The sequence below is a fragment of the Microtus oregoni genome, unplaced genomic scaffold (assembly GCF_018167655.1).
Source record: "Microtus oregoni isolate MIOR12 unplaced genomic scaffold, Mior012 000045F_ref0000178, whole genome shotgun sequence".
Lineage (NCBI taxonomy): Eukaryota > Metazoa > Chordata > Mammalia > Rodentia > Cricetidae > Microtus > Microtus oregoni.
The window spans coordinates 13,972,872-13,990,121 of record NW_024543219.1 but is presented as its reverse complement, the minus strand read 5'-3'; the positions used below and the strand labels follow the sequence as shown (position 1 = coordinate 13,990,121).

At 40.4% G+C, this 17,250-nt stretch overlaps 1 protein-coding gene across 3 annotated transcripts in view; it reads left to right on the top strand.

Moving 5' to 3' along the window:
- The window catches only part of LOC121435039 (ankyrin repeat domain-containing protein 26-like), a 114,370-nt gene extending 107,019 nt beyond the window's left edge, over positions 1–7,351 (top strand). For all 3 annotated transcript variants that reach the window (XM_041634093.1, XM_041634094.1, XM_041634092.1), the window contains 3 exons: positions 4,441–4,738; positions 4,923–5,159; positions 5,760–7,351. In XM_041634093.1, the coding sequence (XP_041490027.1) occupies positions 4,441–4,738; positions 4,923–5,122 (498 nt within the window). In that variant the 3' untranslated portion in view covers positions 5,123–5,159; positions 5,760–7,351. The remainder of the gene's footprint in view (positions 1–4,440; positions 4,739–4,922; positions 5,160–5,759) is intronic.
- The last annotated feature ends 9,899 nt before the right edge of the window (positions 7,352–17,250 follow it).

Sequence of the window (17,250 nt, the reverse complement as noted above, 5' to 3'; positions counted from 1 at the left end):
TCACTCCTCATAGAGGATGAGGTCTCCCGTGGGGAGTCAACAAAGTCTGTCATATCCCTTGAGGCAGGACTAAGGCTATCCTCCCTGTATCTAGGCTGAGCAAAGTATCCCTCCATAGGGAATGGGTTCCAAAAAGCCAGTTCACACACTAGGGGTAAATAAATACTGGACCCACTGCCAGTGGACCCACAAAACTGACCAAACCATATGACTGTCACCCACATTCAGAGGGCCTAGTTTGGTCCTGTGCCAGTTCCCTAGTTGTCAGTCAAGAGCCAGTGAGCTCCCACAACCTTGGGTCAGCTGTTTCTGCAGGGTTTTTTTTTTTTTCTATAATCGACCTCATATTTGATCACAAAGCAAATCTCAACAGATTAAAAAAAGTGGAAATAACCCTGTGTCTTATTGGATCACCTATGGGTTAAAGTTAGAATTCAACAACACTAATTGCAAAAATTCTAAATACTCATAGAAACTGAATAATTCTCAACAGAATTATCCCTGGATCAAGGAAAAATAAAGGAAGCCTTCCTAGAATTTAATGAAAATGAATACATGACATACCCAATTCTTTGGGATACTTTGAAAGCAGTACTAACAGGAAAATTCATAGCACTAAGTGCCTACATAAAGAACCTGGAGAAATCTCACCCTAGCATCTTAACAGCACACCTGAAAGCTCTAGAACAAAAAAGGGAGTCTCACCCTGGAGGAGTAGATACCAGGAAATTATCAATTTGAGGACTAAAATCAATAAAATAGAAACAAAGTAAATGAAACAAAGAGTCAATGTGACAAAGAAATGGGTTTTTGAGAAAATCAGCAAGATAGAGAAACCCTTATTCAAACTAATCAAAAGAAAGAGAGACAAAATCCAAATTAATAAAATCAGAAATAAAAAGGGGGACATAGCATCAGACACTGAGAAAATCCAGAGAATTATCTGGTCATATTTCAAAAATATGTATTTGAGAAAAGTGGAAAACGTAAAGGAAATGGACAATTTTCTTTTGTGTTTTAAACATTCAGAAGGTATAAACAAGCAGAAGAGCTTGCTCTGTTTGTATACCCTACTTAAAACCAATTGCCAGTTTCCATTACAAATGGCTAACAACAAGCTGGGCGGTGGTGGCTCACGCCTTTAATCCCAGCACTTGGGAGGCAGAGGCAGGCGGATCTCTGTAAATTCGAGACCAGCCTGGTCTACAAGAGCTAGTTCTAGAACAGGCTCCAAAACCACAGAGAAACCCTGTCTCGAAAAACCAAAATAAATAAATAAAAAGAAAATAAAAAGAAAACAAACAAAAAAAAAACAAATGGCTAACAACTAGCTAGTTACCTTGAACCATCTAAATTCAGCATTAGGAGAGATGGGAGCAGACTTGACATAATTATGACACTTAATAAAATCATTAGTAACTGTAATTTTAATATTGTCAGAACCAAACTCAAAAGTTCTTTCTTTTAAGCTTAATCCAACTTGGTTTCTAAATTAATATTAGTTATTATGTATGATCAAAGTGAGTCATTGGTCAGGGGAGGTCTTAGCAGGGAGACAGATCTCAAGTGATTTTAATAAACAGACATTCAGTTGCCAGACATCTTCCAAGATTTCAGTGAAAAATCATTAGCATATAAATTGACATGATTAATACAAATGCAAATTTTAGACTAATGTCGAAATTTTAGTTTGATACAGAAAGTAAATAGTAATGTGATGAGTGTGGCGGCCATGGAGTGTTCCCCTTGGCGTGAAGGGACCAACATCTTGGATATGCAAAGGATTAGAATACAAACCACAATATCACTAATAGAAATGAGATCTTAGCATATTCTTCAGGCAAATAAAGTGAAAGGGCAGTTGTTTCTATCCTTCAAAGATGTGATTGAAATAAAAAGAGACATCACTTTTATGATGTTAGATTTGCATAAAATGATATTAACACATGAGTTTTCCCGAACCCATTACCTGGTGATTGCAGTGTAATGAGTATAAAATCACCACCTGATCTAGATAATGTCAGTTCCCCATGCTAACAGAATACTAAGCAGAAGTCTTCATGAAGAGCTACAGTCAGACACGCTGATAAATGACACAGGCTTCAAAGGCACAAAGATGATGCTTAGCTTAGGAGAAAGAAAAAGCTCACATCACAATGAGTTTTTCTCCATCATTCTGAACTGATAAAAACCAATCTCTACCCCAATCTCTGTTTTTCTCTCCTCTCTCTCTCTCGCACACACTTCTTTTCATTAAAAAGCTAGAACACACACAGAGACACATACACACACACACACACACATGCCAGCAGATCAGAGCCCTTACATTGCAATCCTATTGATAGGAGTTCCATCCCAGATAACACAACAAACAACAAGTGTTTCACATATGTAATCTCAACACCCCTAAATCCAGATTGGAGGCTGAAAGAGTAGAATAGCTCTGAAACCTACAAACCAGCCAGACTGGAACACACAGAGGCACAGAAACATTGCGAGACCCTGTCTCACCAGTGAAAGCAGAGAGCCGCCTCCTGAAGGTTATCCTCTGCCCTTCACACACACACACACACACACACACACACACGTGCGCGCACACATGTATGCATGCACATATACACACACACACTAGCATAGCACAAACAGGAATATTAATTCAAGCACACAAGCAAACACACACTCCAATAGTAATTTTTAGGATGATACAATATTGATTATTCAGATAATAAATGGTGTCTATATATTCATTGGCACTCCTGTTGTGTAACTAACATATAAGGAAAATATTTTCAGGGTCTCTCAGTCATCTTCAGTGTTTCTAATTTCCTTGTGACATGTGTCCTGGAAAACTATACTTGTACCATGTGGCCCTTTCATTTCCTTTTTATAACTGGCTTAAGCATATTTAGTTAATAATGAAGCAATGAGTGAAACATATGGCATGTGAAAATGTGTCTAAGGCTCACAAATCTCGAGCTTTGATGTGTTCACGCTCATCATTCTCAAGGAAACCAATGAACTGAACATTTTCACATGATGCCCTTGAGCAGTTTGGACACACATGTAGTATGTGTACTTCCTCATCTGCTTTCCTTTACAAACAATGCTTCTCACGCTATTTAGTTTACCATCTCCACGTTACATTGTTTGATCATGTTGAGTAAGCTTTGGAACGTTTGAGTTTTTCACATAAGTAGCACAAATCATCCTCAAACCTGGTACAGAAAGGTAAACATAGACTGCTAAGTCTCCCTGAGATGTCATGAATGATTAAGGCCTAGCATCATTATTTGTAATTGGAATAAAAGTTGGGGAGGCTCCCCTCCTGACAAACAGCATCAAATGCATTTTCAAAACTGGCACTTCCTAAATATATTTATTTATTTATTTATTAAAGATTTCTGCCTCCTCCCCGCCACTGCCTCCCATTTCCCTCCCCCTCCCCCAGTCAAGTCCCCCTCCCTAGCCCGTCTGAAGAGCAATCAGGGTTCCCTGCCCTGTGGGAAGTCCAAGGACCACCCACCTCCATCTAGGTCTAGTAAGGCACATGGTTCCAATGGGATACATACAATTTCATCACCACCATGATTGAGGCCGGCAGGCATGGTGCTGTAGCAGCAGCTGAGAGTTACATTTAAATCTATACAAGGAACCAAGAGCTCACTAGAAATGGCACCAGTCTTCTGAAACCCAAGACCACACAACTCCTCCAACAAGGCCACACCACCTATCCTTCCCCCCAAATAGTTACACTACCTGGAAACCAACATTCAAATATACGAGCCCATGAGTCTGTTCTCATTCAAGCCACCACAGAGATGCTGGAACAGGCCATTGCATTCATCAGCCATATATAAAAACAGTCATAGCTAAGGAGTAAGAGTATGGATGGCATCTCCCAGAACCCTTCCTTCAGCCCCATAGTTTCCATCCACTGTGGGTAGTGGCACACTTTATTCTTTCATTTCAAAAGTCACCCTCACTATTCTGTTATCCCGGGAACCTAATGGGCAATTGTGAAAGCCATGGGGAAAGCAGTAGTGTGGTGCAGAAGAGCGAGGTTCTTTTTGTTTCCAAAGCCCCCGATTGTCACATTCTCTTAATCTGGATGGAATGTAAAATCCTTGTCATAAAGACAGGAGAGGACACATTGTGTCTTTTTTTCCATCTTCCATTATAGAGAGGTAGCAAAGAACAGTAGAAAAGAAGGCATAAAGCTGAATAGATCCCCTTTTAAGATTCTCAAACTCTGGGCCTTTGACTAAACCAATGGAAGCAAAGGTTTCAGGATATCAGCGGTTATAGTGATAAAATTAGCCTGAGAAAACAAAACATTTGGGGACTCTAAATCAAGACCCTGACATTAACAGATAAGTTCTAAAATGAACAAAAATAAGTGAGATTTTCAATGAAATCTAACATCTCAAAATTTCCTTAAAGGTTGAGACAAAGAAGGGAGAAGATTTCCTTCCTCCACCTAATATGCATGACATCGTGCCCCAGCCTCCTGCCCATGCCGATGCCACATCAACTTCTCATGTTAGTGAAACAGGTGACAATCGTCAGTCATCCGAGGAAACTACTGTTAACACCACCAGCGTTAGTGAAAGAGGTGACAATCGTCAGTCATCCGAGGAAACTACTGTTAACACCAGCGTTAGTGAAAGAGGTGACAATCTTCAGTCTTCTGAGGAAACTACTGTTAACAACACCAGCGTGGATCACACACCTTCTCTAGGTACTTATACTGGGCATGCAAGGGGGAGAACACATGCTGTCCCTGAGCTTGCTCCTGGTAGCCACAGTGGTGACACCATGGACCCTGTGCAACATTCTGACCCCGTTCTTGATACCTGCTTAGAAGAGAACTCAGTGTCTTAGCTTCACTACTGACCAGAAATCTGCTCTTGTTTGTATCCCAGGTGACACGTTGGACCCTCAGAATGCTCATATGCGGGTTCTTGCTTCAAGTCCTGCTCATGGCACCAGCTATGCAGCGAATACTCCTGTCAAGGTTTTTCCAATTTGGGCAGCAACCACATCCTTGCTCCTCCTAACATCGTCAATGTGGTTGCTGCAGTTGGTGGCTTTGACGATGCCGTGGGTATGGAACCTAATTTAGAAATCCTGCACAGTTAAAGTTAAAGGGGCTTAACAAGGTAAGTTAGACCACACCAATGGCTTAAAATAGATAAATATTTCTGTGTGGGAAATCCAATTCTCTTTGGCTCTAATATGCATGATGATAAATAAATTTCATACTTTGTATAGGACTCTTTAGATACTACCTATAACTAGAAAAATGATTATCTTTTCTAGTCATATTGAAAATGCATCACATAAAATTAACAAAATCAGTATAGTCCAACCAAACTGATCAAGTAAAGTTGGTAAGCACACAGTTGCCTCCCATGCTGGAATGAGGAAATGATTTTCACTCTTAATGTGAAACTTGTATTTTCTGAATGGCTAAGCAGGGAAATGTAACTGTTAGATATTAGTTGTTATTTTTCTGTGTCCATACACTGTGACTTATATGGACAGCATTATTTTGGAAACAAACAAACAAAAGAAACAACCTCTGAGAATAAAACCAATGAAACAAGACTCCACATTCTCACCATTCTCAAATACAATGATACTCATTGTGACCTGACACTACATAGGATTCTACGGGTGATGCCTCTGTTACTGCTTATCTTGACGATGCTACCAATGATGTTCTTGATACTACTGATAATTCTTGCTTTTCTTTTTAGTTTCTGCTGAACAACCTATGAGGAGCTCCTATCATCAAATGACAATGTCAGAAGTATTTTTTGAGGTTTTCTTTCGTTTTATTGTTTGAAGAATATTTTCAGTTTACTCTTTGACTTTTTAATGTATGTAATTCAGATCATCCATGTTGCTCATATCTTCCCCATCCCTGTCCTCTGCCTCCATCCCATCCCCTAACTTGTCCTCATCCCATTTTTGTATCATGTGTCTTTTTTTTTTTTTTAAATATTTATTATGTATACAATAGTCTGTCTGTGTGTATGCCTGAAGGCCAGAAGAGGGCGCCAGACCTCTTTACAGATGGTTGTGAGCCACCATGTGGTTGCTGGGAATTGAACTCAGGACCTTTGGAAGAGCAGGCAATGCTCTTAACCACTGAGCCATCTCTCCAGCTCCTGTATCATGTGTCTTAAGGAGTAAGACTTCCAGTAGGATCCCCCACAGCCAAGTGCATGTGGACATTATCAGTTGGACTAAGTGAGTTATTAAAAAGGGAGGGAGACATAACATCCATCTTTCACCACTTTTGCAGATAAATTACATATAGTGTTTTGTTCCTTGAATTACTGGCCAGGCATTAAAACATTAAATCTTATCTAATTCTATAGACCTTATTATGCATTCAGTACATGTAAAGCTTGCTAAACTTTCATTCACCTATTTAAACATGTACTGTACATGCATCCCCAGAGAGAGGACACAACTCAAGGGGACACACAATTCAATAGGAATTTGACTTTATCTAGTGGAACATACTGATAAATTCTGAAAGATAAACAAAAACACTTTGCTACTTGGACTTTCACTCTTAATCCTCAATTAGAAGCCTCCTAGTTGTGTGGAATTCTAAGGAGGTTAAGGATCTGTAATGGAGAGTTGAAAGGAGCAAAGGGTCAAACGTATTTCCAAGAGGTCAATAAATTCATTATTCTGCCATCCGATAAAATATTGAAATCAATTTCTGCCTAGAATGAATTTCATGAGATTTCCAGAAAAGGAGTAGAGTTGCTTATTTGTAACAAAAGATGACAAATATTAGATGCCGAGTTTGCCACATCTTTATGAATACAAATATAGATATGTATGGGTTCCTTGGCACCCTATTGTTCAACATTCAGGAATGAAAAATTCCACTGAGAATTGTTGAGGCTAAGAGGCTCAGCTAGGGTTAGAATATAAAAATCAACATGGCATATGTGTGTGGGGGTTATGTATGTATATATGTACAATTAAAATACCTGGTCCTTTAAATGAGCTCAATTGTAGTCAGAATGCATGATTTTAAAACTGTATTTTTAAGGAAGCATGTGGAATATACTGCAGGGGAGGAAAGAATACTATCAAAATATATCATAAAAATAAATTATAATGTATTTCTGGTAGCATATACTAATCTAGTTCCTTCTTAGTTCACCTCCTTTTGTAGTATTCTAAAAAACATATTAACCTGTTGTACATTATTTTGAAAAAATTAAAGATATTAGACACCTTTAAAAATGATGTTTTTATGATGTTATTACATTGGCTTTCAAGTGACAATCTATCAGAAATATTTTATAAAATTTAGAAATTTTCCTCATTTAGACCTTGGGAGCTCAGTCCAGTGCTTCAGTGTGGGTCTTTGTCTTCATCTCAATCCATCTCGAGATGAAGGTTCTATGGTGATATGCAAGATATTCATCAGTGTGGCTATAAGATAGGCCAGTTCAGGTGCCCTCCCCTTAGCTGTTCAAGGAACAAGCTGGGGACATCTCCTTGGATACCTGGAAACTTCTCTAGAGTCCAGTCTCTTGCCAACCCTAAAATGGCTCCCTTAATTAAGATATATACTTCCCTGCTCCCATACCCACTCTTCCTCCATCCTCAACCGTCCCATCCCCCCAAGTTCTCCCCATCCTTCCCTTCTCACTTCTCTCTTCCCCTCTCCCCTTACTCCCACCTTACCCCCACCTGCAAGCTCTCAATTTTTGCCTGGCTATCTTGTCTACTGGGAGGATAACTACATGTGTTTCTTTAGGCTCACCTTCCTATTTCGCTTCTCTAGGATCACAATGTATAGGCTCAATGTCCTTTATTTATGGCTAGAATCCACTAATGAGTGAGTACATACCATATTCATCTTTTTGGGTCTGGGTTACCTCACTCAGGATAGTGTGTTCTATTTCCATCCATTTGGATGCAAAATTCAAGATGTCATTGTTTTTTACTACTGAGAAGAAAGAACATGAGCAAGGAAGTCAGGACCACAAGGGGTGCGTCCACCCACTGTGACAGTGGGGCTGACCTAATGGGAGCTCACCAAGGCCAGCTGGACTGGGATTGATGGAGCATGTGATCAAACCGGACTCTCTGAACATGGCTGACAAGGAGGGCTGACTGAGAAGCCAAGGACAATGACACTGGGTTTTGATTCTACTGCATGTACTGGCTTTGTGGGAGCCTAGTCTGTTTGGATGCTCACCTTCCTAGACCTGGATGGAGGGGGAGGACCTTGGACTTCCCACAGGGCAGGGAATCCTGACTGCTCTTTGGACTGGAGAGGGAGGGGGAAGGAAGGAAGGGGGAGGGAAATGGGAGGGGAGGAGGTGAAAAATTTTAATAATAATAATTAATAAAATAAAATTCTTACTCTCAGAAAAAAATTTAGAAATTTTAATGTTAAATATTTCTCTGAAAATTGATACAGTATATATTGAATTTTGTATATAAGTTTTTAGTAGCTTTTCATTAAAATGTACTATGAAAATATTTTAAACTGTTTCTTTGTATTGTACAAGCTGATGGCATGACCTCTTGGTGACATGTTTAAGGAGAAAGCTTCTATTATAGCTATCAGAGATAGAACAGACAGCGGCATATCAAATCGCCCAGAGCAGAAATAGATGTTGGCTGAACATAGTCAACTGCACCTGCCTATGATAGAAGCAGAAGCAGAGCAGAGAGGCAGATCTCCGGAGAGAGACAGAAGAGGAGATACAGAGAGAGGGAGAGGAACATAGAGACAGGGAGACAGAGAGATAGGTTTAGAAAGAGAATGAGAAGCTGGGAGAGGGATGCTTCTGAACTAGAGGGAGTTTAGGGTAGGGAGCAGGGTAGAAGACCTAGAACACGAGCATGGACTCTGACATGTCCAGTGGGTACTGGTGCTACTGAAGGACCTGGAGGCTAGTCTGTACCTTGTTATAGTAATAGATAATGACCACAGATAGTCAACTTTTCCTACTGCCAGTGAGAAGAGAAATGACCCCTTTGAGAAGAGGAAGTAGCTTCACAAGTTTTTAAGGAATGTTGGATTTATCTACCCTCCAGAAATCCTCCAAAAGTCCAAATTGAGCCCATTTCTGGGTATCTGGGCCTGAAATTGCAGTTTTGGAAACTGGAGTTCAATGAATTTTAGTGGATTTTCCAAGGCACAAACCAGTCATGTTGAGGTTTCCATTCTCACGCTGCTCTCACATGAGTAAAAACACCACCCGAGCTACTCTATTGGCCTTAACATCCATAGATTTAAACTGTGGCTGCTTTCCTGCATTCCCTCTTTACTTTTTATGACATTCCATCACCAGCACATGTTAAGTGAGCAAAGTCCCTCACTGAGGGTGGGGCCTTATGAGCCCCTTCCTGTGTATGATTATCATTGTGTCCTGGACACCATTTCATAGGAACAATCTTCAACCTCTGCCTCTCACTTCCAAAGTAGTCTCTGAGCCTTGCAGCGTGTTGTGGTTCAGATGTCCTGCTGAGGTCTGAGAACTGCACAGTTATGTATTCTCTAAACTTTGGCCAGGTGTGAGTCTGTGCAGTCAGCAGAGCCCACTTCCTAAAGAAGCCTCTCTCATTAGGGATCACAGTTGCTCTAATGTATAGGTGTCAGAGAGACTACATAGCTTGATGCCATGTAATTTTAACAAATCAACAACAGAGGGCCTATTGTGTGGATTCACCACATCAGTGATAACTCAGAGTCACCAATACTGCATCAGTGTGGCAATAAGGAAATAAAAGCACTTCCACTGGGAGTCATTTCCAGGTTTGAATTTTCTCCATGTTCTCTGTCTTCCCTCCTATGTCTGTTGCATGAATCCAAATCTGTGCCTTTCTAAAGAAGTCTGTCTATCCCTTTGTCTGGTTTTGTGTGTGTGTGTGTGTGTGTGTGTATGTATGTATGTGTGTGTGTGTGTGAGTCTTTGTCTGTCCCTATGTCTGTCTGTCCCTACATCTGACCCTATGTGTGAATTTGTGTGTCTGCCCCTTTTCTTGCTCTCTCTTTTATTGAATTTCCCCATAAGAATCACATGGGGAAGGAGTGGGGTACTTTACAGAAATCATTCATGGAGTCTTACAAGGGATTAAGGTAATGAGTGCAACTGAACCCAATTCACCCAGACAGGAAAAAAAATTACAAATACCATGATTCCCAGTAATGCTGCTGTGCCCAACTGTTTTGGTGGATACTCATTTAGAAGTGTTTTCAACCTCTATGTTTGCTCTTTTATACAAATGATATACTTGAATTGTTCTGGATCAGGGGCACAGAAGAAGTCATAATTTAACATTACAATTAAGTATTAGTTTAATTTGTAAAAGGTGGCTATTATGAAGACCAAGGAAAGTGGTGGTAATTGTTACATTTTTCTCTTAAAAGTTGGCTAAACAATTTGAGTACACAGTAGGAGAGCAGCCTTATGTCTTAAGTGACCTCAATGTATGTTATGAACTCTGGCTGTGATGTCAAGCAAATGTTCCAGTCTCTAGAATAAGACATATTTCCATATTACATCACCATGGCCTCAGTCATTGGGCTCTTAACCAAGTTTACAGAACCAGCCAAGAGTTCCCTACTGTGTGGGAGACCTAAAGTCAAATCACAAATTTCATTGTTCCTTTAAGAGTCAACACACAGAGAATATCTTGCCAGGCAAGTTGTCACACGCAGGGTCTACAGATGGGTAGAATCATTGCCAACTTCTCTCATCCAGTAGCTTGCATAGAAGTTCTAGTACTGTGAAAGCTAGCCAGCATGGACACAACATGACTTCTAAATGTCCTATATCCAAGGGTGTAGTGTGTTCAGAAGAGTCCTACAATCTAATTCTCATGTGTAAATGAGGACATTGGCAAGAGCTGGTAATGTTTGACAGGAGCCCCCCTTACTTCACAGCTCAGAGGGAACTATCCCATAGTATTGGGATCTTTGTTTAATCAACTTAATCTTCTGTGAAGAACGTTATCCATGCATGCACGGCTCCTTCATTCAGATGTTTTACTTAGGCTTCCAAGGATGCAACTTCATTCATTTGGCTTGGTGGCAAACCACGGTCCATGTATGGAGGTCAGAGGATCATTTTCTGGGTCATTTTCTTACCTTTTACTATGTGGTTTCCCAACATCAAACTTAACATTATATGGTTGGCATAAAGCACCTTAACATGCTATACTTAAACAACTTAAAATGTAGTATTTGTCCAAAAGGATTTTTTCCTCCATGCATACTTTTGGTTAACCCTTTCCCCAACACCACACTTCTTCCATCCCTGGTTAAACCTTTCCACTTGCAAGATTCCCTCACCCCATCCACAGTGCATTTCTTCTGCCATCCCACTTCCCTCCAGGCCTGTTCTCCTCTAAGGATCCATTTCATGCTTTCTGGCTTTAACAGGTATTCTAAATTAAAACCATTAATCTGAGAATTCAAAGCTTGGAACCACATGTAAAACAGAAGGGACACAGAAACATTCAGTCCATACAAAGAACCAGGGACATCATTGGCAGCATTGCAGCTCCCTAATTACCAAGGCATCTGGGGCAAGCTTAAATTCAAGGGCATTTGAGCCACACCCTCATCTCATTTGACCTAGAACAATCCTAACCACAAAGGATCTAGGACCACAGCATGGCATGAAGCAAGCCAAGGACCCATTTTAATGACCAAGCAACATGGCCATGCCTTAATACAAAGAATGTGTAGGGTGCTCCAGACCTTATCCTGACATCAGATGATATTTTTTGTCAAATAAGATGTATATTGCTTGAAAAAAATTTGGATATCTAAGCTGTGAAGGACAAAGAAACTTTGGAGCATCAGAGGAAAACCATGGGAGAAGGAGTTAAAATGGGCTAGAAGAATAATAACATCATGCGTGAGAGAATCAGGAGGGAAACATCAAGAGTAAAGACAGAGTTAGAATGAGAGATGGAGAAAGCAGGGAGGGTAACAAAGGGGCATCATGAAAGCACCGTGAGAGAATAAAGAAGGAATCCCTCAGAATAGGTCTGAGTGTACATTTCCTAAGCCCTCAGATAAAGAAGTGTCAGTTTGTGCTACACTGTGGACTTTCCTTCAGTGCTGTCAGCAGCCTGGAAGCTGGTTCATAAGACTGTTGCACGCACCTTGCAGTGCACGCACCATGCTTGCTGGTACAAGTGTCAGTCACACAGGATATGCACCATGAGTGCTGCTGAGGTTGTGTCGGCCTCCTGCAGTGCATGCAGTGGAAGTGCTGGGCTACTGGTTTGCATTTGGGGCAGTGCATTCACAGTGAGTGGTGGGATATAGACATGAACTTCTGACGTACCTGCCCCATGAGTGATAGGTTAGCTATGTGAGTCTCCATCCACACATAAACCATTAGTTCTTCAGTCTCGCTCAGTACATTCACATTATTGCTGGAGTTTAGGCATGATCCTCCCCCAGCACATGCACCATGAGTTCTGTGAGACTCATCTAAGTCTCCCACAGTACATTCACATTCAGTGCTGGTTTCCACCCATAAGCCCACAATAATTCATGAACAATGAATTCTTAGTTTTAAGTAAGAGCTTCCAGCAGGACATGAACCATGAGTTCTAGATACAACCATGATCCCAGCACATTAAAGGGAAACTCATGCTTAAAATCCAGCACTCATTGTGAATGTTATGTGTGAGACTCAAACCAGTAACTGAGCACAAGTCATGTGTATACAGCAAGAGTCTCATGCCTATATCCAAGCCTTCATGGTACAAGCACTATCGTGGGCTCATGGTTGTATCCTGACACTCAGTGTGCATGTACTATGGAGGGCTGACACATTTCCAACCACACATGGTGGTGTACTGTGACAGGGTCATACATATATCCCAGCATGTACTGTGGTGTTCTTATGTCTAGCTCTCAGCATTAATCGTGCATTTACAATGGGAACTGGACAGCTGTATTGCAGCACTCGTGATCTACTGTATGAGGCTCAAACCATCAGTCCAGCATTCTTATGGAACATAGTGTAGTGGACTTGTGTCCTCCACCATGTTCTCATTGTGAACGTACTGTGCCATAATGAACTCCAAACTCAAGCTGCATGCACTGTGGGTGGATCATGCCAATAACCTGGCATCCATTGTGCATATACAATGGTAGGCTTACAGCTATAACCCATAACTGATAGTGTATGTACTTTTGGAATGGATTTTCTATTACCAAGCATTCATGGTATATGTACTGCTGTGGGCACATAGCTGTAACCCAGCTCTCATGGTACATACTGTGGGAGATATGTATCTCAGCTCTCATGGTGCATATACTGTGGTGGGCTCATGGCTGTCACACATATTTGATTGTGCATATAATGTGGAAGGCTGATGACTGTATCTCAGAAACACTTTGTATGGGAGGGGCAAGCTGATGTAACCCAGGACTCATTGTTATTGTACTATGGATGCTGACACCTATATCCCAGAACTCCTTTGGAGGGTTCTGGGTGACCAACAAGTAACCCAGCACTCAGAGTGCAAACACTGTGAGAAGCTGATGAGTGTTTTCCAGCACTCGCATTGTAGATACTCTGGGAGGCTGAAACATGTATCCCACCTCTCATGGTGCATGTACTACAATGGGCTCATGCCTATAGCACTAATGGTGCAGGAACACTAGACAAATTTCCAAACTACATATGTATATGACTCCATTAGATACAAAATGTATCAATATCAAGTCAAGTGATTCAGAATTTGATCTTGTAGCAATTTGTTTTTTTACTATGAAAACATTAATTTTGCTCAGGCTTATTAGAACTATGGATAATCTCTCTTCCAGAAAATACCTACTAGGTTCCCAATGTCATTAATACAAAAGCAGAATCCACTAGAAAATTAGAAGCATACAAATTACAATAGGAGATTTATACTATTATAATCACAAAAGGTATTACATTATGCAAAATGGAAGAATAGAGAGTGAATAGTAATACATGCATAGATAGACACAAAAGAAAGGGTGACAGAACAACCACATTGTATAAAGCATTTATATTTATGTAAAGAAACCTAAAAGAATAAACTGTACTGCATGATCACTTCATATAAGAGAGGAATGTCTGATTATTTAAGAAAATTGTTTCATTAAAATACAGTAAAAGGGCCGGGCGGTGGTGGCGCACGCCTTTAATCCCAGCACTCGGGAGGCAGAGGCAGGCGGATCTCTGTGAGTTCGAGACCAGCCTGGTCTACAGAGCTAGTTCCAGGACAGGCTCCAAAGCCACAGAGAAACCCTGTCTCGAAAAACCAAAAAAAAAAAAAAAAAAAAAAAAAAAATACAGTAAAAGGACTCCCATCTGCTCTGACACCATCTCCACAGAGCTGGTCTGACTCCAGAAATGTGGCTCAAGCATTGTCTCTGCGTGCAAAGTTCCTCTGACCCCTCACTCACCCCTGCACATTTCCCACACCCACAGACCTATCCCCATCAGGCAAGAAGCTCATGGACCAGCTGTCCATGGCGTTCTCTGACTACATAGCTTCTGCAGTGGAGCAGCTAAGGCCTCACCTCAGACCAACAGCGGGAGAAAGAAGTTCTTTGAAGACCACGTCACTTGTCATGGAGGGAGAACCATTAATTAATCAGGGATTTTGTGGATCTGAGCAGGAAAGGGGTCTGCAAGAGCCTTTAGCAGTTTAGAGCTCTTCCTAGTTCCACCTCCAGTGGGGAGATCACTATGGCTACAAGTTCTTCAGTCAAGTGGAATATTTTACCACCCTGTCTCAGTTTCCTTCCCTGAATGAACCATTTCCAGGTTAAAAGCTTTAGTTCTAGGTCCTCCCTGCTCCATCCAGGTCTAGGAAGGTGAGCATCCAAACTGGCTAGGCTCCCACAAAGCCAGAACATGAAGTAGGATCAAAACCCCATGCCATTGTCCTTGGCTTCTCATCAGCCCTCATTGTTCGCCATGTTCAGAGTCCAGTTTTATCCCATGCTTTTTCAGTCACAGTCCAGCTGGCCTTGGTGAGCTCCCAATAGATCAGTCCCTCTGTCTCAGTGGGTGGGTGCACCCCTCACGGTCCTGACTTCTTGGACTTTCCACAGGACAGGGAACCCTGACTGCTCTTCGGACTGGACAGGGAAGGGGAGAGGAGTGCGGGGAGGGGGAGAGGAGTTGGAGGAGGGGGAGGGAAATGGGAGGCTGGGAGGAGGTGGAAATATTTTTTTCAATAAAAAATAAAAAATCCCATTTAAAAAAAGATAAAGTTATAAATATTCTAACTATAATTCTTAATATTATATCCTCTGGGTTCTTTGATGGAGTTGAAGAATATATAGTTATAGTTTTCCTTAGTTATGGTAAAAAATAAAGATATAAATATTGTAACTATAAAAAAAAGAAAAAGCTTTAGTTCCAGTTTTTCCAGTTATTCTGACCAGTGGTGTGTAGAACTATATACTTCTTGTTTTGTCTTGTAGCAGCAGGTTGAGCTTACACACACACGTTCACACAATCAGAAAGACACAGACAGATTTTTCCTTTTTATATTTTGTATTATTTAAAATTTTTTAATTTAAATGTATTTTGATCATTTTTCTCTCCCTAAACCAATAACCCAAAGATCTATTGAAAACTGAAATAATGGTGGTTTTAAAATACATTAATAATATATAAACAATACATTTTCATATTGCAGTTTATAATACACTTATGATAATGCAGATTTAACAAAAATACATTAATAAAATTACTCCTAATGATATTTTGATAAACTCATAGATCAGTGTCTTGTTCTGATATTATCTGAGAAACTTCCCTCTGCAGCACATAAGAGCAAATACACTGACCCACAGCCAGACATTGTACAGACAGTGAGAGACTTTGAACCACTTTTCCATAAAGGGGATGTACCCATAAAATTCATGTCCTTGGGGGTCAGGGAACTCCATAAAATAGGAGGTGGCAAATAGTGTAAGAGCCTGACAGTATGGAGGACACCAAGAGAAGAAGGCCCTCAGAGTCAACAGGAGCAAAGCTCTTATGAACTCATAGAGACTAAAGCAGCATGGACATGGTCTGCAGGGTCTGCCTGCACCAGGTCTGCAGAGTTTACCTTATGGCTCCAGTTTAATGATTTTATGGGATTGCTGAGTGTGTAACTGAGTGGATCTCTGATTCCTACGCCCTCTCTTGGACTCTTTTCCTACTGTTGGTTTGTCTTGCCCAACGCGGATGCGAAAGTTTTGTTTTATTTTACATTTTATTTTGATATTTTTTTTAAAAAAATGTATTAATGATTCAATGAATGAACACTTAAGACACTATAATAAAAGTTAACAAAAGAATTGTCAGTTATGCTAGCTCAGACAAGGATAATCACTTTTCTTTTATAGCGTGACACTGGATACCCATCCAGGACAGGCCTCACTTTCAAGAATAACTGACCAACACATAATGGACTCCATATTTTGTGTGTTTATGCTTTAATTTGGTTACAGTTTGGTGGAGTTTTTGTTTGTTTATTTTCTTTTCCTTTTTGAGTCTGATTTTATTTTATGGTATTGTTTTTGGAGGGTTTTGTTGTTTTAAATGTTTGTTTTTTTGAAACTTTTGAACTTATTTGGAAGCACCATGACCAAGGTTATTTTGTAAACTGGAAAGGCAAAACACTTGACACATAAAGAGTGAGATGTAGTACAGCCCCTCCCTTTTGAAAGGTTAGTGTTCTGTTAATATGATATTGTTTATTGCAATTTCATTAGATCAATAGATAAAATTGAAAAATAGAGGATATTTCCTTAATCTTCCAGCAAAAAAAGATACCATTACTCCACTTACCTAAATCTTTTGTTTTAATGTGTACTCACTCATAAGTGGCTTTTAAACATGAAGCAAAGAAAAACCATCCTACAATCCACAATCCAGGAAAATTTAAACAACAAAGATGACCCTGAGACAGACAAACATGGATCTAAATAGGAAGGAGAAAAAGACAAGATCCCCTAAGTAAATTGGGATGGGGGTCATGGGAGAAGGGAGAAGTGTAGAGGGGAAGATGGGATGGAAGCAGAGAAAATATATAGTGCAATAAAAACAAAGAAAAAATTAATAACAAAAAATATAGCTACAGACTATGTTGACTTCCCATGGGAAGTCTTATACACTCTGAGGAGCAGATGGGGGAGGGGAGGTGGGGAAGCAGGAGGAGGAAAGGGAGTGGGAACTGGGTTTGGTATGC